Raw genomic sequence first — 25,942 nt, 5'->3', positions numbered from 1 at the left:
TACCAATCCCAAACTCCCAATCCATCCCTCTCCCTCCCCTTCTCCCCCTTGGCAACCACAAGTCTGATCTCTGTGTGTGTGAATCTGTTTCTGTTTTGTAGATAGGTTCATTTGTGCCATATTTTAGATTCCATATATAAGCGATATCATATGGTATTTGTCTTTCTGTGTCTGACTTACTTCATTTAGTATGATAATCTCCAGTTACATCCATGTTGCTGCAGATGGCATTATTTTGTTTTTTTTATGGCTGAGTAGTATTCCATTGCACATATTACCACATCTTTAGCCATTCATCTGTTGATGGACATTTAGGTTGTTTCCATGCTTTGGCAATTGTGAAGAGTGCCGCTGTGAATATAAGGTTGCATGTATCTTTATGAATTATAGTTTTTTCCAGGTATATGCCCAGGAATGGGATTGCTGGATCATATGGTAGTTCTATGTTTAGTTTTCGGAGGAACCTCCATACTGTTTTCCATAGTGGCTGCACCAAATTACTTTCCCACCAACAGTGTAGGAGCTGTGATCTGCTTTAATGTGGGTTTATATAAATGTCCACATCTAACTTCTACAGAAATGATCGTGTAAGAATGTTCAAGTGTAACAATGTGATTATCAAAAATCAAGGAAGTGTCACCAAAAACAAAAAATGCTCCATTATTTTATTTTTTAAAAGATGGGTCTCGGCAAAGGGCACATTAGCTCCAGAAAAAGCCTGTTCTAATGGTAAAGGCCTGGACTGCATGCAGGAGACCTCTGTCCCCGATCCTGATGTTCCCTATTTTATCAGCTGGCTATGTGACCTTGAATAAATCCACTCAATCATTTTAGTCTCAGGTCTTCACTATAAACAAGTAATAACTGTACCTGGTTTGACTCTCTCAGAGGGATATTACAAATATCATGTGAAAACATAAAAAGACTTTATTTGTATTACAATAAATATTATTTCTACGTTACTGAACAACTTCTTATTGAAAAGCAAATTTCTATTAGATATGAGATCATGAATCGAGTTCATGTAATAGAAAACTGACCAGACTAAGAATCCAAAGTCTTGGTGTGCAAGTCACATAATGTTGGGCAAGTCAATACTCAGAGATCTTATGTCCTTCACTATGAAGCTCTCCTAGTAACATGCGATCTACCTGTAGGTCAAATTAGATTACCTGTAAGAAAGCGCCCTGTAAGTTGGAAAGATTCTTGTTAACATAAAATATTTTCATACTCATTATTTATATAATTTAAGCATTCAAAGATGGTAGCAGTTGTTGCTGAAATTTGTATTTTGAAGAACTGATGTCTCAAAGGTAAGTTCCGTTGGACTAAGTGCTTTACGTGTTTTGCAGTTGTTGTGATAATGTCATGAATTTATCAGTTACCTCTTTCCTAATGAAGACATTCTTTTCTTCAGTGAATCAACATGAATACGATTTTGGACACCTCCATATTTTGGGGAAATTTTCTATATTATTTTTTAGAATCTTTAGTTTACAGGATAATTCCCAAGAAGAAAAAGAATGTTGCTGGAGAGATTGTCCTTATAGCAGGAGCTGGAAGTGGACTTGGGAGGTTATTGGCCATAACATTTGCCAGCCTTGGAGCCATTTTAGTTCTATGGGACATTAACGAAGAAGGCAACATGGAAACATGTCGAATGATCAAAGAAAAGGGTGATGTGAAAGTATTTGCCTACGCATGTTACTGTGGCAACAGGCAAGACGTCTACAGAGTTGCTGATCAGGTAAGCTGATTGGTGTTCTTCTTAGTTTCTATGCCCAAGAAAAGCATTGCATCTAGTATGCTTTTACAAAGAGAAGAGGAGAAAATCTGTCATCCACTTCCTCTGAGAGTTCTGTGTGCCTCTCGCTTGGTTCTGCATGTCAGAAATCTGACTTTGTGGCCTCCAGAAAGGGAAACAGAAGAAAACAATGCAAGTGGACATTTGCTGAGCCTTTTGAGTTGTTGCCCAGCTGCTTTTTTCTGGTGACTCATTTGCCATCAGAGGTCAGTAGAAACTAGAACTAGCACTGGCTCTGCTGTTCATTTACCTAGTTACCTGTCCTCTCTACGTCTCTGTTTCTTTATCAGTAAAATGAAAAGATTGGACCAGATGATCTTCAATATGACACTCAGCTTTAACTTAAGTCTCCGCATTGTATGATTCCAATGTACATCCACTGTCAACCTGTACTGAGGGTAGAAAGTATGGAGGATAGGGAAGAAGCATTAAGCATGTTTCTAGACTAAATTTCCTCTTAGATTTAGCCTGTGGATATTCGTTCTAACTTCACGCTAAATATTGATAAATACTTTAATAATAACAGCTATTTACTGTGGAGTTTCCACACACTCTAACAACGGTCTAGCTGCTGAGTGGTGTTTTGACCATATGCCTTGGGTGAGGTGCAGTGAAGCTAAATACACAGATCAAGACAGAGAAACCAGAAATAGTGTCACAGTTCTGTTAGACTAACAGTTCCCTGGGGAGAACACAGCATGTCACGCAGGGCCACCAGGGGAAACACCAGGCTGGTCAGGAGGCAGGTGAGACAGAGGACGTGGACCAGAGACTTTACTGTGGTTTCCACAAGTAGGAACAGGTGAGGCAGGATCAACAGGCTTACGATGGATTGATTTGAACCATGTCGGCAGGATCTGGGCCATAGAGGGCATCCCTGGCCATCTGATACCTGATCCTGGGGCGATTGGGACAGGTGTACGGTAGTCTACAGCGTGAGGGCCCGGTAAGGGAGGTGCTTGGGGTGCAGACTTAATCAGCTGATCAAGAGGGGGAATGGACTAGCCTCTAGCCAGGGCCTCAAAACTGGGTGAAGACAGGACAAGATAAAACACTATATTACAAGTAGCTATTATTCTAAGCACTATAGGCACCTAAAAACTCATTTAATAAAACACACACAGCCCTCTTGGGAGTATATTGTCATCACCCTCCCCAGTTACAAATGAGGAAACTGAGGAGTGAGGAGAATGTGTAAGTTGCCCAAGGTCCTGAAACTGGTCATAGGCGGAGCCAAACCCACCAGGACGTGGAGTCAAAGTCGCTCTCATCCTCTGCACCGTGATCTGAAAAGGTGCACGCATCTCGGTTTGATAGCAGAATCTCCAAGAGACTGTCCTTCCCTCTGGCAATCCATGCTCCAAATGTAGAATGCACTTACTTATTCACTCAGAAAACATTGATCGACTTCCTGCTCTGGGACACTTACCTTCTGAAACCTCCTCTTCACTTTTCTCCTTCAATTTCTATCGCCTCCTTTTTTCTTTGGGGCCCCATAGGATTTGTTCTTTATAATGCACCACCAACTAATGAGAATATAGGGATTATATATAGATCCCTAGGTGTATTTTATTTATTTTTTAAAATAAATTTATTTATTTATTTAATTTTATTTTTGGTTGCGTTGGGTCCTTGTTGCTGCGCGTGGGCTTTCTCTAGTTGTGGTGAGCGGGGGGGGGCTACTCTTCGTTGCGGTGCGCGGGCTTCTCATTGCGGTGGCTTCTCTTGTTGTGGAGCATGGGCTCTAGGTGCGCGGGCTTCAGTAGTTGTGGCCCGTGGGCTCAGTAGTTGTGGCTCGCGGGCTCTAGAGCGCAGGCTCAGTAGTTGTGGTGCACGGGCTTAGTTGCTCCGCGGCATGTGGGATCTTCCTGGACCAGGGCTCGAACCTGTGTCCCCTGCATTGGCAGGCAGATTCTTAACCACTGCACCACCAGGGAAGCCCCCACTAGGTGTATTTTAGAACAGAACAAGTGGAATCAATATCAGTTCTTATTCTGCAAAAGCAAAAACAATATGACAGGAAAGGTTCACAGATGAAGGTCTTTGGGGTGAGCTCAAGGAAGGAGCTTGCGGAGAAGGGGCCCCAGTCCCAGTGCCACCACTAAGTCACAGATCAGGTCTCTGAAGTCTGCAGCATTATCATATATAATCTTTATAATAAAGTAGGTACTATAACACTGTCCACTCTACTGATGAAGAGAAACCAAGTCATGAAGAAAATTAGTGATAGAGCAGAGCTGTGATTCCATCTGCCTGGCCTCAGGGGCCCTGGTGCATCCCCAGTAGTGACCCACAAACGTGTCAGCAATGAAACGACGCCCTCACAATCCTCTTCCTTTTATCAAAAGTATTGTAATCTCCAGCACCCCCAACGGATCTTTCCTTTTTGTTTAAAATTTTCTTGCTGTCTAGTAGAAAACCAGGCTAAAAACATTAATCAAAAACTGTCTTTCCACCATTTTAATGTATCTTAGACTTTTCTTGTTTTCTCACAGTCCTAGCAATAGAATTCTTCTAAGGCAACCATTTTATCTGCTCTTCTGTTTAATTTCGATTACTTATCAACTCCCAAGAAACCCAAATACTAATGTTAGACTTCATCTACCAGAATTTCAACAAGCCATGGGCATTACCCAAACCCCTGAAATTTGTAGGAGAGCTGAATAGCAATAACAGCATTCTAAAGGGGCTCAGTAATTAACTTCCCAAAATTTGATTGACGTAATCTTCTCATCTCCACCACAGAAACGCAGTATACAAATGAATTCTTTTTGTTAGAATAACCAGGCTCACGCTTTATTCCCAAATATCCAGGTGCAATCAATTAATATTTACTCGTATGTCTGTGTGCATGTTCACACACGTGAGATTTGTTTGTTACAGCAACAATCATTTCGACTTCAGAGTAGTAAATCTAGGTGAAAAGAGCTTTCGCTCTTTTGTGTTTGAATCCAAATTGGGTGTGAATCTCTGTGATTCTTCTCAAAAACTGTCAGTCTTTTGGCAAAATCTTAACTTCTCAGAACCTCTGTTTCCTCATCTGTAAAGTGGGATAAGAATGCCTTCTTAAACTCCCAGAGTTGCAGTGAAAATTAAATCCCGTTACCTAGATAAAGTTTCTCTTAGCTCTGGGGCCCCTCAGACTCAGGGACCTTCTCGGACAGGATAACAGTGACCTTTAGGTTTTTCTTAAATATTCAAGAATGTCTTACGCCAAAGATTCCCCGTCCTCCTCAGGCCCATGTTCCTCCCCCGAGTTCGTCTAAAATCAAGCGCTTGTTCACACAGCCTCTCTCATCAAGCCAATAGGATGTTGTTTAAAAGCTCGCATCTTCTGGGTGTTTGCCTCTGTCTTGCCTCTCTCCAAAGTAGAGGAGTCTAATCACTCATCCCCGCATCAGTTCAGCAGCAGTGACCCTTCCTTTCATAGCTTGTTCAACTTTACATCAGGAGCAATATTTACCTAATATCTCCCCATCACGTGCTCTGGAAGGCCCAACACAGAGCAGTGCATGGACCAGGATTAAGAAAATCAAGTCAAGGCAGGTGGTGCTTCCTGTTTGGAAGCAAAGAACAGATTGTTGTAACAGCACAAAAGATACAGTTCGGGGTAAAAACGTCTTCAAACATGCATCATGCTTTGCCCCTGGGTCAGCTTTATCAATGTCGCTGCAGCATTTCCCGGAGCCCCCTTGCCTCTGAGTAGGGCTGGTGGTATACAGTGGATTCTGCAAGCAGGTGAGGTGGGCAATTCAGAAGGGAAGGGTGAAGGAAAACCGTCTGGACGCAGTAGCGGTAGCATAGCTGTGGAACTCAGGGAAACAACAGCCACAGACAGTAGTTAGACTTGGGGAGGTCTTTTGGACAGAGGTCACAGGCTCCTGGAGGCCTTTGATCCCACAGGTGGGATCCAACACACCTGTGTTTGGGATGCCTTTGTGCTCAGCACCGGCCATGCCCTAGGGGGAATGGGATGTCCTCCTGCACCTGGTCACAGACGAGTCAGGAAGACGACACCTGCAGAAGTAACTGTCACACACACCAGGTTGAAGGGAGACTAAACCGCCACCTGAAGGAAGATGCTGAGAGGCACGCGGGGAGACAGAACGTCACTGTGACATCACTGTGCAGCGCCCCTGGCATTAGCCACCGGCAGGAAAGGGTAGGAACATGACAGAAACAGGAGGCAGAGAAAACACATGGCAATATTAGGTCATCTCTGCACCAAAAAAAAAAAAAGATTCATTAAGCAAAGTTGGCAAATCAATGTGTTTTTTTAAATATAATCAATCACAAAGTTACTTGAAAACTGCTGAATTTCTATGCGCAAGATAAAATAGCTAGGTTTAAAGAAACTACGTGAGTAAAGTGAGAAAAAATGATGGCCTGGAAAAATAAGTATCAAAATGTAACACCTCAAATGAATTGTTGGCCTTGCTTCTGTCCAGGTTAAAAGGGAAGTGGGCGATGTGAACATCCTCGTTAACAATGCAGGGTTCCTGACAGGAAAGCTGTTTCTCAATACGCCAGATCACATGGTGGAAAGATCGTTTCTTGTAAATGCCCTGTCTCACTTCTGGGTAAGTCTTTCTTTTTCGTTTTCTTTTGTTGGTAAATATGAAAATTTCATGTATTTCTATAAACAACTAGTCAAACATTTATCTGTCAATATGCTGTTTGTGAGTTTCCACTGAGAGATGAAATAGAACTCTCAACCTATCCAGGTTTTACCTTGTCATGCACTTACCTTTGTTTCTCCTGTTCTTGCCCTACTCCAGATTCTCAGGGCGGGGCCCTTCCCTCTACCCTCTCTAGTTTGGTCCCAAGACTCACTAGGTTGCTAGAAATCGTCCTACCAAAATACAAACAGCCTTTACACCAGAAAGTTGTTCATGAGTGAAAGAGGTGTTTCTGCAGAGAGAGGGCGTTATTTTCAGAGTGGTGGTTTACATGCATGCACCACTGGGTATCATAACAGAGGAAACAATGGCAGGAGGAATAATTCTCAACATCTATTAAGCTCTTACTGGATACCAGGCACTGCTTTAAGTTTTTTCCTGTACATGGTAGTCATGATGCCATATTCATTATCATTTTACAAATAAAGAAACTGCAGTTCAATGGGTTGAAATGTTTTATCCAAGCTCCCTCAACTGCTGAGAGATGGCCCAAGGTTGCAGAAGGAAGAAACAAGAGGGAAGGGAAAGACTCTTTACAGCAGGAGGATTAGTAAATTTATAACTCAGGAGTGTCTTTCTTGAGGGCTGGAGTGTCTAGACCAGGGTTGTCCACTACGACTATCTGTGGTGAAAGTGTTCTTTTTCCATGCCTCCCAGTATGGTAGCCACTGGTCACTTGTGGCTGTTGAGTACTTGAAATGTTGTTAGTGGAACTGAGGAGCTAAACTTGTAATTTTCTGTGATTTAATTCCTTTAAACGTATATTTAAATAGCCACGTATGCCTAAAAGCTACCATCCTGAACAACACAACTCTAGAAAATGGATGGGAGTTCAAAGGAGGTTGAGTTACCAGGGGAGTCTCCGCTGAGAGGGCTTATACTTGGAGCTGTAATGGAATGAGCAGGTACCGGCGGTGATGGGGATGCAGGAAGCACAGGTGGCTGGAACCAGGGCCTTGGGAACCACGAGGAAGGGCGCCTCAGGCCTCTGAGTCTCTGAGGGTGGGCCCTTGGGATGGGTTTGCTTTAGGTACCCAGGGTCCTCCTTCTTTCTACTCAATGCTTCTACACTCACTCTCTGAGGTCCTTGGAACAATTTTCTTGATCTCCTTCTGCGGACCCCCACTGGAGCCCAACACTATTTATTGAGCACGTAGCACAGTGCTTGACATACAACCGGTATTCCATAAACATATGCAAAAATCATTGATTTCTTTCGCTCGCCCACCCCACCCCAAAACTTCTTTTAGGAAGGGGAAATGCCATCTTGGCAAACAGACTAGGTCACACTCATTTCTAACCACGCCACAAATCTAGAAGCCATCCTGGGTTCCTCCCTTTCCCTTAACTCCAACATCCCTGGCTCTTCCCATAAAACATGCTCAAGTACACTCATTCCTCCCCTTCTACCAGCCCCTGGCCCAAGCCAACATCACCTCTCACCAGCAGCCCAGCATGGCCTTCCCCCATCAGCACTGGCGCCTTTGAGCCTGTCTTCATGCAGGAACAGAGTGATCTTTGAAACACATAAACTAAATCGTCTCACTCCCACTCAGAAATGTTCAGAGGATTCAAATGCACTTAGAATAACACACACTCACCTATCATGGCCTGTAAGCCCTACACGAGGTCGTAACATCCTCCTTCATCTGTCTCCCGTCTCCCATTTTCTCTACTTTCTGCCCGCTTCCTACACTCCAAGGATCCTGATGAGACCCCAGAGCACATCAAGCTCTTTCCCGTATGGGGGTCTTTGCATGAGCTGTTGTTCTCTGTAGTCTCTGAACTTGTACCTTTGTATTATGCTTGCTATTCTATTTGGTCTGGTTCATGTACATAGTCACAGTAAAGGATATTAATAGGCACACATAGCCTTCTTGTTGAATGCCCCCAAATCTTGAGAGAGATGGTGCTAAGCAACCACTAAAACCAGAGAATCAACTTCTATTAATGATTGTGGAAGGAATCGTCATTCACCGCTCTAAAACTCCGAGGACTTTTTATTTTCTACTGCTCTTATTAGCTCATGCATTCCAAGGCTAGGGAACCAAAATCAAGAAATGTCTCCATCAAGTTTCACCTGCAGTATTTCCAATTATGACAGATTTCCTTCTTCTTGAGGTCCCCCCAAACCTGCCAAGATCCCTGGCCTGCCAGGAAATGACCTTCCTTAATACCAAAAAAGCAGGACTTCCCTGGCAGACCAGTGGTTAAGACTCCGTGCTTCCACTGCAGGGGGCACGAGTTCGATCCCTGGTTGGGGAACTAAAATCCCTCATGTCTCATGGTGCGGACAGGAAAAAAAAAAAAAAAAGGCTGGAAGGGCTCTGAAAGTCACAGAACAGGTATTAGTCCAGCTTCCCGGGAAGGCAGATCAGCAGGCATTCATTCTGCATATGAACTACAATCAGTGTCCCTAAAAAGTGTCCTTGTCATACATGATTAAATGAAACAGTCTTAAATATGACACAACTGTGCTCTGGTTGCACTCTCAATCTCTTCAAGTCACAGGGAACTACACTCAATATCTTAGTATATAAGATATACTAAGAAGAATATAATAGAAGAGAGTGTTAAAAAAAAGAATATATATATTTATATATAACTGAATCACTTTGCTGTACACCTGAAACTAACACATTATAAATCAACTATATTTCAATAAAAAATTTTTATTAAAAATCAATAAATTTTTAAATTAAAAAAATAAAATAAAATGTGCCATTGAATTTCCAAAAAAAATCTCTTCAATTGTACCCTGGTTTGGAAAAAAAAGACCTGGTTCTTACTGAACCCATGAAAATAAGTGGCCATGAAAGAGGAAGGACTCAGTACTGGTCAGAATAATAGAATCTGCCTCCTGCCCTAAGTAAGTTTGTGAACAAGGGCAATTAGGATCTCTCATGCTATCTATAAAATGACTTGATTGTTTGGATATGTATTACTTAGAATAAGTAAATTTCATTCCATATATTTGTCTAAGCCTAACCCATTACGAAGACATTCATCTGAAATCCAGATCCAGAGCTAAAATTATTATCCCCATCCTCAGGTTCCTCTGAGGACTGATTCGTTTATAACCTACGCTAGGATTCCCCATAAGATATTTTTCTAGAATTCTGAGAATATTGGTTGAAATGAGAAACCTTTCAAAGAGAGTTAAATTGCAGCTTGCATAAGTTAGCGTCCTTAATTGAGGATTAGAAATAGACCAAGAAGAAAAGAAAAGGACTTCTTCATGTGCCCCTCAGAAAATAGAACGTTGACCACATTTAGATTTCCCTCATTGACTGTATAATCCAGCCCCACATAATTATTTCTGTTCTGCTGGAGCCTGGTAAGAGACTGCTTTCAGACTGTCAACCGTCCCTGCACTAAAGAGGCTGAAGGGACCTGATTCAGCCCCTGGTGTGGCCTTCTGAGGGTCACCTCACAGTGGCTATGTCAGCTGTACCAATGAGTCGGCTCCTTGAGGCAGCCCTTTCCAGTGTGACTTATTTATTTATTTTTATTTTTTTATTTTTTTTTTAATATTTGAATTGTAGGACTGATTTTTTCTAATAAATTTATTTATTTTTTATTTATTTATTTTTGGCTGCGTTGGGTCTTCGTTGCTGTGCGTGGGCTTTCTCTAGTTGCGGCAAGCGGGGGCTACTCTTCATTGCGGTGCGCGGGCTTCTCATTGCGGTGGCTTCTCTTGTTGCGGAGCATGGGCTCTAGGCGCGTGGGCTTCAGTAGTTGCAGCATGCGGGCTCAGTAGTTGTGGTTTACGCGCTTTAGAGCACAGGCTCAATAGTCGTGGCTCATGGGCATAGTTGCTCCACGGCATGTGGGATCTTCCGGGACCAGGCCTCGAACCCGTGTCCCCTGCATTGGCAGGCAGATTCTTAACGACTGTGCCAGCAGGGAAGTCCCTTCACTATGACTTTTAGAGTGTCCTGTGATGCTGTGTCTTCCACAAGACATAGTGTCTGGCTTGTGGCACCAGAGCCTTCAGGCAAGATGACGGGAGTCTGGAGCCTTCCTATTGAGGATAAAACTGAGTGGATCTGATTATTTCAGTAACCAAAATATCAACTGAAGAAAGTAGAAACCTCTACTGGGGTGTAATACATAACTATCTCAGCAAACAAATCCCCAGAGCATATCTCTGCATAAAATATATATATAGCAATATCATTTTTAGCTTTCAACCATAACTTTAAAATATACTTAAACTTATGTCATGTTAGAAGATAAGGTATGTGCCACACTGAACTGACTTTCTCGATTCAAGCTTTAAAAAACAAGCCACTGTTGACTGAAAAAAAAAAATGCACACCCTAAAAGTTGAGAATTATGTCTTATTCAGTGAATATACTGAGGACTTAAGCCGGGAGACAGCCTCTCAGAGAGCTCTGAGGGACTATTCCAAAGAGATAAAGGAGGAGCCAGGATAAATAGGAGCTTTTTCAAAAAAAAAAAGCACAAAAAAGAAAACGTAGTTAGAACATCAAAAGATTATAGTTAAAGGAAACCAGACATCTCAAGTTAATGAATTTAGTGCTTTTCTCTACATGGGAAGATGCAAGAGTCTGGGCTCATGGAGATCATTCCTTTGGTATGCACCTTAACTATCTAGGGCCAGCATCCTGCTTTTCTCCATCCTGAATCCCCTCAGGGTGCAGAGTTGGGGGGTGGCTGCAGTGACGGATGGTTTGATAGCCGCAGCATCCTTTATTTACTGAAATGGCAAGCGATACTCCTCATCCACACCACACTGTGCTGGGTTACTCCATACCTTTGCTCTATGAATTTTAACTTCTTTTAAAATTTTATGGGAAGCCAAATATTTCTCATAAATGTACCCAACTTAATATTCTTCTAAAGCCTTGAAGTCATTTAAGGTGACACTACGAAGTAACACAATCACTGGTGATATTAAAAGGTTGTCAAAAAGATAATTTTTAAAAATTGTAAAAGACAGTGCAGGTGGAGAGACTAAGTTCAAACAATTGGGAAACCTGTCTGAAGTTCAAAAATACCAATTCTTTTTTTTTTTAACAGTAAAGTCATCATTTGTTGTAATTCAGTTTAACTGAGCACATATTTGCCTTCTTCATTACCTGAGATACTTTATGAAAGCAGTGATAACTTATCTGACACATAACCAGGGTGAAAAAATTTAGGAAGTTCAGTAATTAGACTTTTGCATAAGAAAAACTGAATCTTACAACAAATGAGACACCCAAGAGACAGACATATAAAATGCCACCACACTTGGACGTGAACTGTCAAAAGAGACCAATTGTCTGCATCTAAGCAGAAACTCACCCATCAGTTCAGCAGTCCTGAGAAAGGTTAGTGAGACTCAAAAGATCTCAAAAGCAAAGGTGATATTCTTTGATCCAGTAGCTGCTTTTGTGTTCTACCTGTTCCTTGTATATAAGCACACCTTGGCAGACTCTCCAAAACTCTTAATGCAAAACTCTGACATTGCTAAAAATCATAAATCTCAGGTTTCCCTGGTGGTGCAGTGATGAAGAATCCACCTGCCAATGCAGGGGACACGGGTTCGAGCACTGGTCTGGGAAGATCCCACATGCCGCGGAGCAACTAAGCCTGTGCGCCACAACTACTGAGCCTGTGCTCTAGAGTCCACGAGCCACAACTACTGAAGCCCACGTGCCTAGAGCCTGTGCTCCACAACAAGAGAAGCCACCGCAATAAGCCTGCACACCACAACGGAGACCCAACGCGGCCAAAAATAAAATAAATAAATTTATTTTAAAAAAAATCATAAACCTCATAGAACTAGATGGTGCGAGCATTATCTGTCAAGGTTTTGTTTAACTCATTTATGAGAAAACCAGAAGAATAATACTGCTGATAAATTGATGATGTGAGGAATTTGGATTTATATAGATAATGAAAAAGAATGCTGAAATAAGATCACTAAACACTTAACTCTGGGATTATCTTTTCTATTAGATCAAAAAAAAAATCACACCTATTCATTTTCTACATGTTAACCTCCAATTTTACAGGATTGTGAGACCTCTGGGTTCTAATAACTATTAGTCAAAGTTACATTGCTACGGGAGTTATATAAATCTCAGGCAAGATGATTAGAAATTGCCCTCGCATGTTGAAAGTCATTCAGTCATCTCTTTGCCTTATTTCAAGTTTTGGATAATGTTTCCCAACAGAAGTTAGATTAAAGAGCCCAGTATTAGGGGAAGCAAGAGTGAACAAGTTCCCTGAGAGAACCACAGGGATTAGGGAACTCGGACTTTTCCACGGCATGGGGACTTAGAACACTGAATTAATACCTTACTTGAGGATAAATGATTCAATTTTACCAAAATAGCTAAGAATGTATCTAATCATTGTAGACAATTCCAAAGCACTTTTATTTTCTAGAGCACATTTTCCTTGCATTGAAATTCACATTTCCTTGAGCAGTTTTTCCCATTCTGCCAATAAATCCATTGGCGTGAGAGGGAAATCTTACTTAGGGTAAAGCCAGGAAGGTGACCGTGATCAAATTTTAATACAAATTGCTGAAGACTACATGGAAGAGCTCTACAGACTAGAAAACAATAGGTTTTAAGTTTGGGGGTTCTTTTTTAGCAAACTCTAGATGTAAAATGTTGATTTAATTCAATTGGTATAGTTTACTTAAAAGCAAAAACAAGTCAAATAGTATCTCTTTTAGATTAACACATAATAAATGTTAAGATCCTTGAGAACAGTGACTCCATGGTACCAGTGACTATTTTGTACTGCCACAGAATTTAACACATCATAAGTGTTCAATAAATATTTATTAAGTGAACCTGTAAATTGATCACATGCTAATTGAGCAAATAAAATAATAAATGAATAAAGAATATTGACACAGTGTATTTATATCTTCCAGACTTGTAAGGCCTTCCTTCCTGCCATGCTTAAAGCTAACCATGGTCACTTAGTCTGTATTTCAAGTATAGCAGGAGTAGTTGGTATCAATGGACTATCGGGTGAGTACTTCACCATGTGCCTTTGAATTCCCCAGTTTATAGCACCCAGAAATTAGGACTCTTCCAAGGTACAGAGAACTCTTCCTGCACCAAGGAGAAATCTCCAGTACATTTGGCTCTATTTTTAACGCCAGGATTGCTTCCCATTTCCCAAATTTGGATTCCGCATATAAGTGGTATCGTATGATACTTGTCTTTCTCTGTCTGGCTCACATCACTTCGTATGATCCTCTCTAGGTCCATTCATATTGCTGTTCCACTCCTCTATTTAAAATGGCTGTGGTAAGGGAAGATATTCTCGTCTGTTTAAAAAACAAAGAGAAGAATGTACCAATTGGCTCAGTAGTCTTCTTGGGTTAAGAGAAATTGAAATAGTTTTCATTTTGTTGTTGGGTATGTAGTGTGGAGATACAGGAGTAGAGTGGCCACAAAAATGACTTTAACAGAGTTGTTTTGCCCCCAAAATAAGCCAGAGAAAAGGGAGGGAGTTTCAGTTTTTAAAATAATTCCATAAATTAACTTGTCAAATTCTATTACTAACAGCTCTTCACTTTGTTTCAGATTATTGTGCAAGGAAAGTTGCAGCTTTTGGCTTTGCAGAATCTCTCTACCTTGAATTAAGACTACTACAAAAAAGTAACGTTAAAGCCACCACTGTTTGCCCATATTTTGTCAACACTGGAATGTTTGATGGCTGTACAACCAAGTAAGTGAACTCTTACAGTAATCTTTGCTCTTCCAATATATGTCAAAGATCATCTTTTCATTTTAAAGTTTTGAAATATGAAAAGGAAAACAAAAGAAATGATTTGAATGCTTAATTTAGTAAAAGAAAACATTCAATATGTATTAAATTAATGAGTATATTCAATTTAAGGATAATAATATGCTTATGAGCATATGTTATTGTGAAAACATAAACCTAAATTGTTAATCAGAATATCACAATGCAACAGAAAAGTTGGTAGTGAGAAGTTATTAAAATATTTACCATTGTAGTGTTGAGAAGATAATTTCTTTTCTAAAAAAAATATTGAAGTAAAAAATCATCCAAAAGATAAAATATTTTGAAAGATTGATTAATATATGTGGGGAAGTTTAGGGAAATGATATTTTGATATAAAGTTTACATTTGGTAGAACAGCCAAATGAGGATGCAAATGAAATACGAAGGCTTTTACACAAAGGAGCCAATCAGTAGAGTATATTAAAAAGTATAAACATGACCTAGGGCAAGTGTAGTCATTACAATTATTAAAAAGGGGATTGACATGAACCAAATGCTATCAATCAACTATATTTGTAGGAAACAGAGACAGCCAACAAAAAGCCCATCTAAAAAGCAATGAGGTTATTTAGAGTCTAGTGAAACCATAAAATTAAATAGAAAGTGCCAAAACAGGTGGTGGAGTTGACAGAGTATAGCAGGGGAAAATCTCTCCCAAAGAAACATCTACTATGCAAGTCAAAATTAGCAAAGACAATCATTTAAAATCTTTGGAGATTGACCAAAGGGCATGCAACGCATTGGGAAGTATTTATTTAACAAAATCTATGGAAATTCAGTAAGAACACTGAGAGGCCATGGCACTGGGGCTAGGGACTACACCCACCCACCCACAGCTCTGCCTCTTAGAATAACTGCTTCAGGGGCTTGGCAACCAGTGGCAACTCCCATATCCTCAGTCCCTGGAGTGGAAGAACTCCTCTGGGCAGTTTGGTAGCAGGTGACTACTGGAAGATCCCATTTTCTGCAGAAGGCCTGTATTGAAAGGATACACTCATCCAGACAGTGTTTGTTCCTCCACCCCCAACTCCCACTGGGTAAGAAAGATCTGGGGAGAGGCTCTCGGTGAAGAGAGCAATTCCTCTTTCTACAACAGCTCTTTGTTGTTGGAGAGCTGCACCAGTAATTTCAGCAGTCATGTGGCAGAAGACCTATTTTGGGTAGACTTACCAGACAGTAAAAATTGGCAGATCCAAACCTCCCAGGTTCTGAGTTGTGGAAGATCCATACAGGCTAGTAACAGCAGCTGGGTGACAGCGCTACTTCCTGCCATCCCCCCAGGTCCTGTTTGATAGGGACAATTCACGTGGGAAAGCCAGGGAAGAGTCAGTTTCTCATTACACCCAACTCCTGCTTCATAACACGGAGATTCTGACAGGCAAGGGTCATAGTCAGCAGCAAAAACTGGCATCTCTCTGCCTCTGCTGTGGAACCCAACTTCAATTGGATAAGACCATAGATCAGAGCATCATCCAAAAAAAAGTAGCACAACCAGCTAGCAAATTAGAGCATGAGAGCTGGATGTGATACAAATAGAGGCAGGCCAGCTAAAGGCTTAAGAGAAAGAGACAGTAAAAGATTGCCTGGCTAAAACCACAGTTATCCCTGACAGTCAGGAAGGCTGTATGCATGCCCAGGTTGGAGCTCTTCAAGAATGACATCAGAAGCTACACAGTGCAGGAGAGATAGACCTCACAGAACTAGTTCAGCCAAGTGACTGAGTAAACAAACAAGCAAACAACCATGGAGGACTGTTATCCAGATTTGCTACAATATATCACCTAAAATATTTACTTTTTAATCAAAAAGTATAAGATACACAAAGACACAGGAAAGTGTGACCCATACATAAGGAAAAAATGTAGGCAGTGGAAATTACCTTGAAAAGGATGCAGATGTTGGACTTAGCAGACTAACTTCTAAGCAGCTATTATAAATACATTCAAAGATCTAAAGGAATCCATATTTTTAAAATGGAAAGAAAGTATGATGACAATGTTACATCAAATATTAATCAATAAATATAGATTTTTTTTAAAAGAAGCAAGTGTAAATTTATGAATGGAAAAGAACTAATGTAAATTTGGGAGTGGAAAAGAAAAGTAACTGAAAAGAAAGATCCACTAGAGCTGCTCAACAGTAGATTTGAGCTGGCAGACAAAAATGAGTGAACTTGAAGACAGATGAACAGAGAGTATGCAACCAGAAGAAAAAAGAGAAAATAAAATGAAGAAAGATGAACAGAGCCTCAGAGAAATCTGGGCCACCTTTAATCACATCAGTGTACACACAAGGAGAGTAACAGAAAGAAATGAGAGAAAAGACCAGAAAAAATATTCAAAGAAATGATGGCTGAAAACGTCCCAAATCTAATGAAAAATATTAATTTCCATAGTTAAGAAGCTAAATGAACTACAAGTAGGATAAACACAAGGAGTTACACACCGGACACATCATATATTCAAAATGTTGAAAGACAAAAACAAAAAGAAAAGAAAGCAAAAACAAAAAGAAAGAAGCAAGAGGAAAAATGACTCATGTACAAGGGAACTCAAGTACAATTAACATCTTAAAGGAAAAAACTGTCAACAAAGAATCTTATACTCAGCAAAACAATGTTTCAAAAAATGAAGGCATAACAAGGCAAAAATTAAGTAAACATTCAAGGCAAAACAAAAACTGAAAGCATTTGTTGCTAGCTCCCCACCTTACAAGAAATACTAAAGAAAGTTCTTTACACTGAAAGTGACACTAGAGAATAATTTTAATACACACACACACACAGAAAAAGTGCCAGTAAAGGTAATAAAGTAGGCAATTTCAAAGAGGCAACATAAATGCAACATAAATTCATTCCTAGGTATTTTATTCTTTTTGATGCAATTGTAAATAAGATTATTTTCTTAATTTCTCCCTCTGATAGTTCATTGTTAGAGTATAGAAACACAACTAATTTTTGTATATTGATTTTGTATCCTGCAACTTTACTGAATTCATTTATTAGTACTAACAGTTTTTTGAAGGATTCTTTACAGTTTTCTATATATAATATCATGTCATCCACCAAATAGTGACAGTTTTACTTCTTCTATACATAATATCATGTCATCCACCAAATAGTGACAGTTTTACTTCTTCCTTTCCAATTTGGATGTTTTTTATTTCTTTTTCTTGACTAATTGCTCTGGCTAGGACTTCCAGTGCTATGTTGAATAAATGTGCTGAGAGTGGGCATCCTTGTCTTCTTCCCGATCTTAGAGGGAAAGCTTTCAGCTTTTCACCGTTGAATATGATATTAGCTCTGGGCTTTATATATGACCTTTGTTATATTACAGTAAGTTTCCTCTTTAAGAATTATTTTCTCTACTTCTTTGTTCTAACATTATTATTTAAATAACAATATTAGTAAGAATTGATAATAATATGTGATTAAGTGATATAAAAGAAAAAAGGTATTATGAGAGAGAATAAAGGGCATATACTTTAGAATGGGGAGGGGTAGTCAGTGATAGTTTCTCAGCGGAAGTGACATAGAAAACTGAGACCTGGGGACTTCCCTGGCAGTCCACGCTTCCACTGCAGGGGGCATGGGTTCGATCCCTGGTTGGGGAACTAAGATCCCACATGCCACACAGAGCAGCCAAAAAAAAAAAAAAAAAATAGAAAAGAAAACTGAGACCCAAAAGTCAGATAAGTAGGAATTAACTAGGTAAAGAGCAAGTGGGAAGAGCATCTAGGTACCCTGCACAAAGCCCTTGAGATCAGACAGAAATGGGGATTCTTAAGAGCCTGAAAGAAGGCCTGCTGTGTCTTAGCAGAATGAACAAAGTAGATAGTAAAGTCAGGTGACGTTAGAAACCATAAATACATCTTTCCCCCCAGAGGAACCATTGTTCACCATTTACCATCACATCACTGTTCATTATACTCTTCTCCTTTTGTTTCCTTGAAATTCTTTATAATAAATATTTTAAATAAAATAATGAATTAAAAATTCATATTAGTTGAAGGAATGGCCATAAAGGGAAAATGTAGTATTATTGGAAATAGACTTCTAGAAAATTTGAAGGAAGTGTGTCTACAAAAGAACTCTACACAGAAGAGTTTAAAAGCTCTGGAATTAAGCAGTCAACAAAGCAGATAAAGTATATCTGGTCGGAAAGGACAGTCGTGAATGGCAGGAAGAGTTTCAAATGATAAAATCAGAAATGAGACCTTTGCATTTGCTAAGAAACTTTTTCTGACAACTTAACAGAACATTAGTCTCTAAAGCTAGAGGGTCAAGATCACAGAATAAATGTGACCAGCCAAGAGGAGGTGGCATGGTAGCCAACGAAAACAGTGATATTAAATGATGGCCCTTATAAACTTGGAGTTCCTAAGTTCACAAAAGGTAAAAACAAAGTCTCTTGAAAAAGAAAGATGAATAATCCTAAATGGTAGAGTATGAAATGAACAATGATGTGTAGATTATATTTTTTCCAGCTTCATTGAGACATAATTGTCATATAAAATTGTGTGAGTTTAAGACGTACAAATGTGTTGATTTGATACACTTATATGTTGCAAAATGATTACCACCATAGCATTAGCTAACACCTCCATCTCATCACATAATTACCATTTCTTTTTTGTGGTGAGACTATTTAAGATCTACTCTCTTAGCTACATTCAAGCATGTAACAAAATATTGTTAGCTATAATCACGGCTGTACTTTAGATCCCCAGAACTTGTTAATACTATAACTCGAAGTTTGTACCCTTTGATCAATATCTCCCCATTTCCCCAACCTCTACTCTGCTCTCTGTTTCTATGAATTTAGCTCTTTTAGATTCTCCGTACAAGTTATATCATACAGTATTTGTCCTTGATTATTTCACTTTTCATAATGCCCTCAAGTTTCATCCAAGTTGTCACAAATGGCAGGATTTCCTTCTTTCTCATGGCTGAATAATATTCCACTGTGTATGTGGATTAACCACACCAGATTTTCTTTATCCATTCATCCACCCATGGACACTTAGGATGTTTCCATATCTTGGCTATTGTGAATAATGCTGCAATGAACATGAGAGTGCAGATATATCTACAAGATCCTGATGTCAAATCCTTTGGATTTATACCCAGAAGTGGAATTGCTGGATCATATGGTAGCTCTATTTTCAATTTTTTGAGGAACCGCCGTATGGTTTTCCATAGCGGCTGCACCAATTTACATTCCCACCAACAGTGCACAAGGATTCCCTTTTCTCCACATCCTCACCAGCATTTGTTATCACTTGTCTTTTTGATGATAGCCATTCTGACAGGTATGAGGTGATATCTCACTGCAGTTTTGCTTTGCATTTCCCTCATGATTGAGCACCTTTTCATGTGCTCAATTTCATGTACATGTTGGCCATTTGTATTTCTTCTTTGGAAAACTCTTTTTTAATAAATGTTGGAGCCCTTTAGGCTATGGTTCTAAGGAACTTTTAGGAGAAAAAACCAACATTTAATTACAAAAAATCGATCAGCTTTCAATAATGAGCTGAGATAAATAGAATTTTTGAGGCAGTGTGGTTCAAATAATAGAGAAGCATAATATAAAAGTATAAAATGTCGAAGTAATGCCTAATGGGAGCTTTATTACATGCTTATCCCATCTCAACTCCAACTGATTTCACAAACATCTAAGTCTGCTTAACGTGGTAACAATAGTCTGCCTAAAATAAAGACACATTACACATGCTCAGGAGCTCTTTCCTTTTGGTAATAAAATTTTGCAATTTTGCTTCTTAATAGTGTACAATTGCTTGATGTTTGGACTGAAAGAGAAAAAAGAAAAATACAAAAAAATAAAAAAATCTCAAAGTAGTTCCTTCCATAGGTGTAGACCATCACATAGCAGAAAATCAATAAAGGCCAGGCGTTCACTCTAAAAAATTAAATGTATTAGCACTGGTCCCAATGTTGGTCATGAGAGAAAACACAAGGCAGTTCCTGATATTTACATTTGGTTTGCATATTTAGAGACATCTAATTAATTACATCTAATTAATTACTGTAATCTAATTATCAAGTTAATAACTTGATATCTAAAATTTAATAATTAGTGCTCACGATGGCAGCAGAAAAATACCACTCTGACAATATAACTTTTTGTTGTTTTCATTCCGGGGATCCACTTCTGCTGCCTATACTGGAGCACGAGAATGTTGCCCCAAAAGTTTTAAATGCTATTTCAGAGGAACAGGTTTACTTGATAATGCCCACATTTTTGCATATTGTGTTGTTCCTTAAACAGTAAGTTAATAATGACTTCTTTATCATTTTGGTTATGCGTGAACAAATTGTCTCATCATTGCTTCCTCTTTTGCCAGAAAGCAACCTCATACCTTTTTGATGATAAAGGAAAAGTAATATTTAAATAGTTCAAAGGTAATTTATTGGACTGTTTCTAGCTGTGCTTGGTTACTCCAGACACTGAGAAAATTTAGAAACTATTGGGTCTTACAGAGTACAAATTATTAACTTCAAGAGAAACATATGGAACACCAATTTTTTTGGTGAATTCTTTTAGTTCAGCTAATGTAAAATTCTATTTTGAAAACAAAGGACAAATAAACCTGAGTGTGTTGACGGAAAATTATTAAGGATATTTGGCAAGTTCCTCACTGCTTTTAGTAAAAGAGCACCTGCAACTTCATGCTAAGAGTTCTGGAGTCTTTGCGGGTGGATTCAGGCCAGGCCCACTGTCTTCTCTGGAACAACATCTAACATTCATCAGGAGCCTATATGTGCCCGACTCTGCATAACAGCCTTGCATGCATTTTATCACACTTAGGGAATCTGAAGATTAAAGAGAATAAGTCATTTTTATAGGATTAAACAGCTAATAAATTCTGGAACAAAGTTTTAATCTGATTATGGATCTTAAGCTCTTACCATCAGATATACTCCTCCCCCTGCTATAAGTTACTAGCAGAGTGGAAAACACAACCGGTGATTCACTATTATGAAATTATGTTATTAATAAATCTAGGACTTTCTTTACTATTTATACCCTCTTCAACATATCTTTGCGACCTGTGGGTTTATTCACGCATTCACTGAACAGGGAGGCACACAGGAAATTCTAAGACGCCACCTCCTGTTCATCCTGCCTTGGCTGCTGAACTAGGTCAAAGTCCCTGAGGTTGCAAACCCTCACATCTGTCCCTGACTTTTGTAGCACCCACCATACCTGTGGGTTGCTTGTAGGATATCTGTCCTCCTTGCTAGATTGCACACACTCCCTGAGGACAGGACACGGTTTCCCGCTCCATGCTCCAGGCTGAGTACCTAACACAGAATATGCACGCAATAAATAATTGCTAAGTTGAGTTGAATTGAGCAGAACTGAGCTGATCTAAGCAGAGCTCAGCTGAAGGCACAGTTCCTCTGTCTTCAAGAAACTAAAGCAATGATTCTCCACCTTGGATGTACACTGGAATCACTTAAAACAACTGATGCCTGGGCCCTACCTGCCTGCCCTCTCCCGAGGAATTCTGCTTTAATCGGTCTGGTTTTCTTTCTAGTTTTTGCCACCATGTGTTAGTTTAGTAAATCAGGATATACACAGTCTTACCACAGAAGGCAGTGAGTTAACATGTGGAGGGACTTCCCTGGCGGTCCAGTGGTTAAGACTTCGTCTTCCAATGCAGGGGAGGCAGGTTCAATCCCTGGTCAGGGAGCTAAGATCCCACATGCCTCGTGTCCAAAAAACCAAAACGTAAAACAGAAGCAATATTGTAACAAATTCAATAAAGACTTTAAAGATGGTCCACATCAAAAAAAAAAAAAAAAATGGCTAAGTTGTGGCCTGAGCATTGGGACTGTTCAAGGCTCCCTGGATGTCAGACTGCGCTCAGCGCACATGACGCGGTGTTTGTTCATCCTTCTCAACGGTGACACGTGCAGTGTGAATCACGACAACTCGCACGTTGTGTAATTCAAAGTAATCTTTACAAAGATGTCCCTTTTTTGTTTGTTTGTTTTTGGGGGGTTTTTTTGGCCGCGCTGTGTAGCCTGTAGGATCTTATTTCCCCCACCAGGGATGGAACCCATGCCCCCTGCAGTGGAAGCACAGAGTCCTAACCACTGGACCGCCAGGGAAGTCCCTAAAGATGTCGCTTTGACTCCTTTTAAAGGATTCTGATTTTTTTCCTCTGCTTTTCTCTAGAATAATATCTCTAGACATGATGATCACCCTTGCCGAAACATTGGAATGGACACTTCTGTGGCTTCGTTGACAGGTCAAGAGAAAGCAGGTGAAGTTCAGACTGAAAACGAGAGGAAACACCTATACCTCAAATGTGGTAATAAACCAAGTGTCGTGAGGACAGACCATTTGGAGCTCTTCCTCGCGCTTAGAGCAGTACAGTCTACCAAGGATTACTGAGGCTTTCAGAAGGGCTAGCCTAATTCCCAGGACATGGTTTGCGCACTGATAATTTCCCTAGGCATTCAAATTATATATTTGACAGTTTTTCCTGTCACTTTTTAGTCTGGTAAATAAGGACATTGCAGCCATTCCAATGAACTCAGAGAATATAATGTATTAATAAAAACATATTAATGCAAATTGACACTAATTTAATTTTTAAATAGACAGTATATGATACTTTTAGAAAAGGAGTAATTATAAATAATGACCTTGTAAATCAGGGTTTTAGGCTGATAATTTTTCAACATCAGATGTAAAGAAACATTTTAGTTTTGCAATTAAGAAAAATAACACTTTTCTGTTTGCCTATTAATTCCTAATGGAGTTGGATGACCATATCAAGGTCCTTAGGGAGATTGAATCTGCTTATTCAATAAAATAAGTCCACAACTAATCATGTTTGTTTGCATCTGAACATGCCAAAAATTCCTAACTTCTTTATTCCATAAGAAAAAACGTACACATTAGACTATGTACTGTTGGTTTGAGGAGGAGACTTATTTTCATAATTCAGTCAATAAAGTAGACTTAACTCTGATGGATTTGTATACACAATATGAGCCACTCCCCTTAAAAAAGTATATACTCATTCGAATGTGCACCTCACCTGCCAGCTCTCAGCAAACTTTCCTAAATGACTCTCCGAGTTTGGAAATGTTCTTGAGCTGAGTTACAGAACAGCTACCTAGCTTTGCCTCTAACAGGTCAAGAGCTAGTGAGTAATGGTAAAAGCAAAAAAAGAAGTATCAAGTAAAGTAAATGTTTGTTAACCAAAAAGTGAGCACTCAATACATAAGATCTACCCCATTATTTGGGCCATAATATTTCTACATTCTGGCAAAGAAAGTTTAACTTGCGATGAACAAACTAGAGAAAATTTTTGAACTAAAAGAGGGATAAAAATTCCAAAGTGCAATAACTTTCAGGAAATGAGTTCTCTTTTAACAGTTTTGTAGGTAAAACCTTTGTAAAATTTTGACATCTCTATGCCTTCTTAAACCAAGTATTCAAAGAACCATTTAAATTTTTCTTAAACTTCCATAAATTTCCATAAATTTTCCTTAATGCCTAAGGAGCATTAACATATTTTTGTCTACCTGGGTTGACCCCCAGTAGTGGCTTTTGAACGGCCATTTATCTCTAAGTAAACTGGTCCACACCCCCTCACTGGGCACCACCTTCCACTTCACTCAGCCAAGAGGGGTACTGCTACTTCTAATTCGGGCCCGTCTTATTTTCAATTGTCAGGCCTCAAGAGGCTCTCTTAGGCATTCACTTGTTCATTCATTCCACACGTATTTCCTGAGTACCTACTATGTGTGGCACTAGAAACACAGTGGCGAATAAGACAGTCACTAAGTGAGGTACAAGATCTTTGTGACAACTTTCAGCCACGTAGGGGCTTTGGCTTGGTTTTGCCTATTTTAATACTGTTGGAAGTCTGGTTTCTCATCTCCTAGGTTTACTGTATCTAGAAACTGCATAGTCTGTTTCTCTGTTATCTTTCATTTGTATTGTGGGTAAAGGGTTAACCAACCTTTTGTTTTTCTTCAAGAGAAGGTTCCCTTAGGTTGACATCCTAGCTCTGTTCCCCTGGTAACCTGGCAAGAGTCAAATGTCAAATACATTTCTAAGCAACGTTGCTCATGATGAAAAGGACCAATGATTGGTACCTTGCTTCAGACTGAGAGGAGCTGTGAATGAATTCTAAGGACCTGATGGGGAGGGACGTCGCAGTTATGGGCTGGCACCTGAGAAGTCTCCTGACGTCTGTGCCCAGTGCTACCTGGACTGAGGGAAGGACCCCCTCCCCAGCTCCTCCTCTCCACCTTGGAGCAGATACCTATCCCCTGAGTCTGAATGTGGAGTTAGTTGAACCTAAAAAAGATTTCCTGGTGGGCACTGCATTTTCTTTTCCTATTTCAGTATCTTTGAAATTTGAGAATATGTAACAGCTGTCCATGTAACTCTGTTCCCAGTTTTCATATATAACGATGAATTCTGTCCAACAGAAGCAGCAAAACTGAATTGATTATTGTGTCCGAAGTTTGGTCACCTCTATTATTTCCTTCCACCAAGTTCTCAAAACCCCCGTTACCCTAGTACTTTATACGTGAAGGCCCCCCTCACCCTTTCCCTGTACTTAAAACACTTCAGGGGCGTGTTTTGAGAAGTGAAGATTCATTTTTGCAACAGAATAATATTATACTTGATAGTTACTCTCATCCTACAAAAGTTTTCCTAATCCAATGCAATAAAAAATAGTAAAAATGTTAAAAATTAAAATATATGAAAACAGTATTTAATAATGAATTGGCCATTTTTTAATTAACTGCTTGAAAAAAATTTACAGGCTGAAGAGATAGGAGAAGTTTGTGATGGCTCTGAAATTGATGACTAGAATCTTCCAAGGGTTTGGAAAATGAGAGCACCTTCTTTTATGTAAGTTCATTTCTTAAAGTAGACTTTTCTTCTCCTTGATACTGGAAAGGAGGCAGATTTTTGGCTTAACATAAGAAAGAACTTTCTAATAATAACAGCTGCTTGAGATAAAAATGACTTTAGTTTGACTCTTGAAAAATGAAGTTTCCCATTTTTGAAAACCAAAGGAGGTTAATGATTAAATTATCTGGATCCCTTCCAATCTGGAAAATCTTTATTTAGGGCTCATTCTTATAATAAATCTTTATTGAGAACCTAAGTGCAAAGGATAAATATTTGTGAAATTATTGAACTTACTTTTGACTCACTAGTCAGACTCAGTAAGAGAAAAGGAAAATAGGAGAATCTGAGGGTAACTGCAGAATTTGGAAGAAAAACGATGAAAGGTAAGTGAAGCAAAAAAGAAAATGGAGAATATCTTTTCTTAGAAGAGAAGATCATCTTAGGATGAACCTTAGGAGTTAGCTGGAAAGAATTTCAGAAACGTCTTGGAATGATGAATAAGCCCTCCCTGAAGCAAGAGGCAAGACAGAACAGCAGGTTCTATTCTGGTGCTCAGGTGGGAGAGTTCAGATTCGTGTGGATGCCTCAGGGACAGGCTCTGGGGACAAAGGACAAGCCAGCCTTCCACCCTGGGTCTTGGCACTGCCCCCGTGTGGAGCCCTCTATCCCCTGCGGCCACCACCAGGCCAGGTCCAGGCCCAGCCACCTTCTTGGGCCCTGTGCACCCCAAACTGCCCCACAGCAAAAGCACATGCCTT

At 39.6% G+C, this 25,942-nt stretch overlaps 1 protein-coding gene across 1 annotated transcript; it reads left to right on the top strand.

The window, feature by feature from the left end:
- Nucleotides 1–1,426: 1,426 nt before the first annotated feature.
- On the top strand, nt 1,427–22,545 carry LOC133077218 (short-chain dehydrogenase/reductase family 16C member 6-like). Its single transcript, XM_061171939.1, has 6 exons — nt 1,427–1,747; nt 6,253–6,384; nt 13,385–13,484; nt 14,046–14,192; nt 20,434–20,557; nt 22,476–22,545. Exons 1-6 carry the CDS (start codon nt 1,427–1,429, stop codon nt 22,543–22,545), a joined length of 894 nt encoding a protein of 297 aa, XP_061027922.1.
- The last annotated feature ends 3,397 nt before the right edge of the window (nt 22,546–25,942 follow it).

Source organism: Eubalaena glacialis, chromosome 17 (assembly GCF_028564815.1).
Source record: "Eubalaena glacialis isolate mEubGla1 chromosome 17, mEubGla1.1.hap2.+ XY, whole genome shotgun sequence".
Taxonomy (NCBI): domain Eukaryota; kingdom Metazoa; phylum Chordata; class Mammalia; order Artiodactyla; family Balaenidae; genus Eubalaena; species Eubalaena glacialis.
This window is presented reverse-complemented; position numbering and strand designations above follow the sequence as displayed.

What these genes read in the sequence shown, in the direction of transcription:
- LOC133077218 (XM_061171939.1), top strand. Translation starts at nt 1,427, where the DNA reads ATGAATACGATTTTGGACACCTCCATATTTTGGGGAAATTTTCTATAT. An exon ending in TGATGGCTGTACAACCAAGT is followed by an intron (nt 14,193 to 20,433) that starts AAGTGAACTCTT and finishes TTCATTCCGGGG; the next exon opens with ATCCACTTCTGCTGCCTATA. An exon ending in ATTGTGTTGTTCCTTAAACA is followed by an intron (nt 20,558 to 22,475) that starts GTAAGTTAATAA and finishes GCTTTTCTCTAG; the next exon opens with AATAATATCTCTAGACATGA.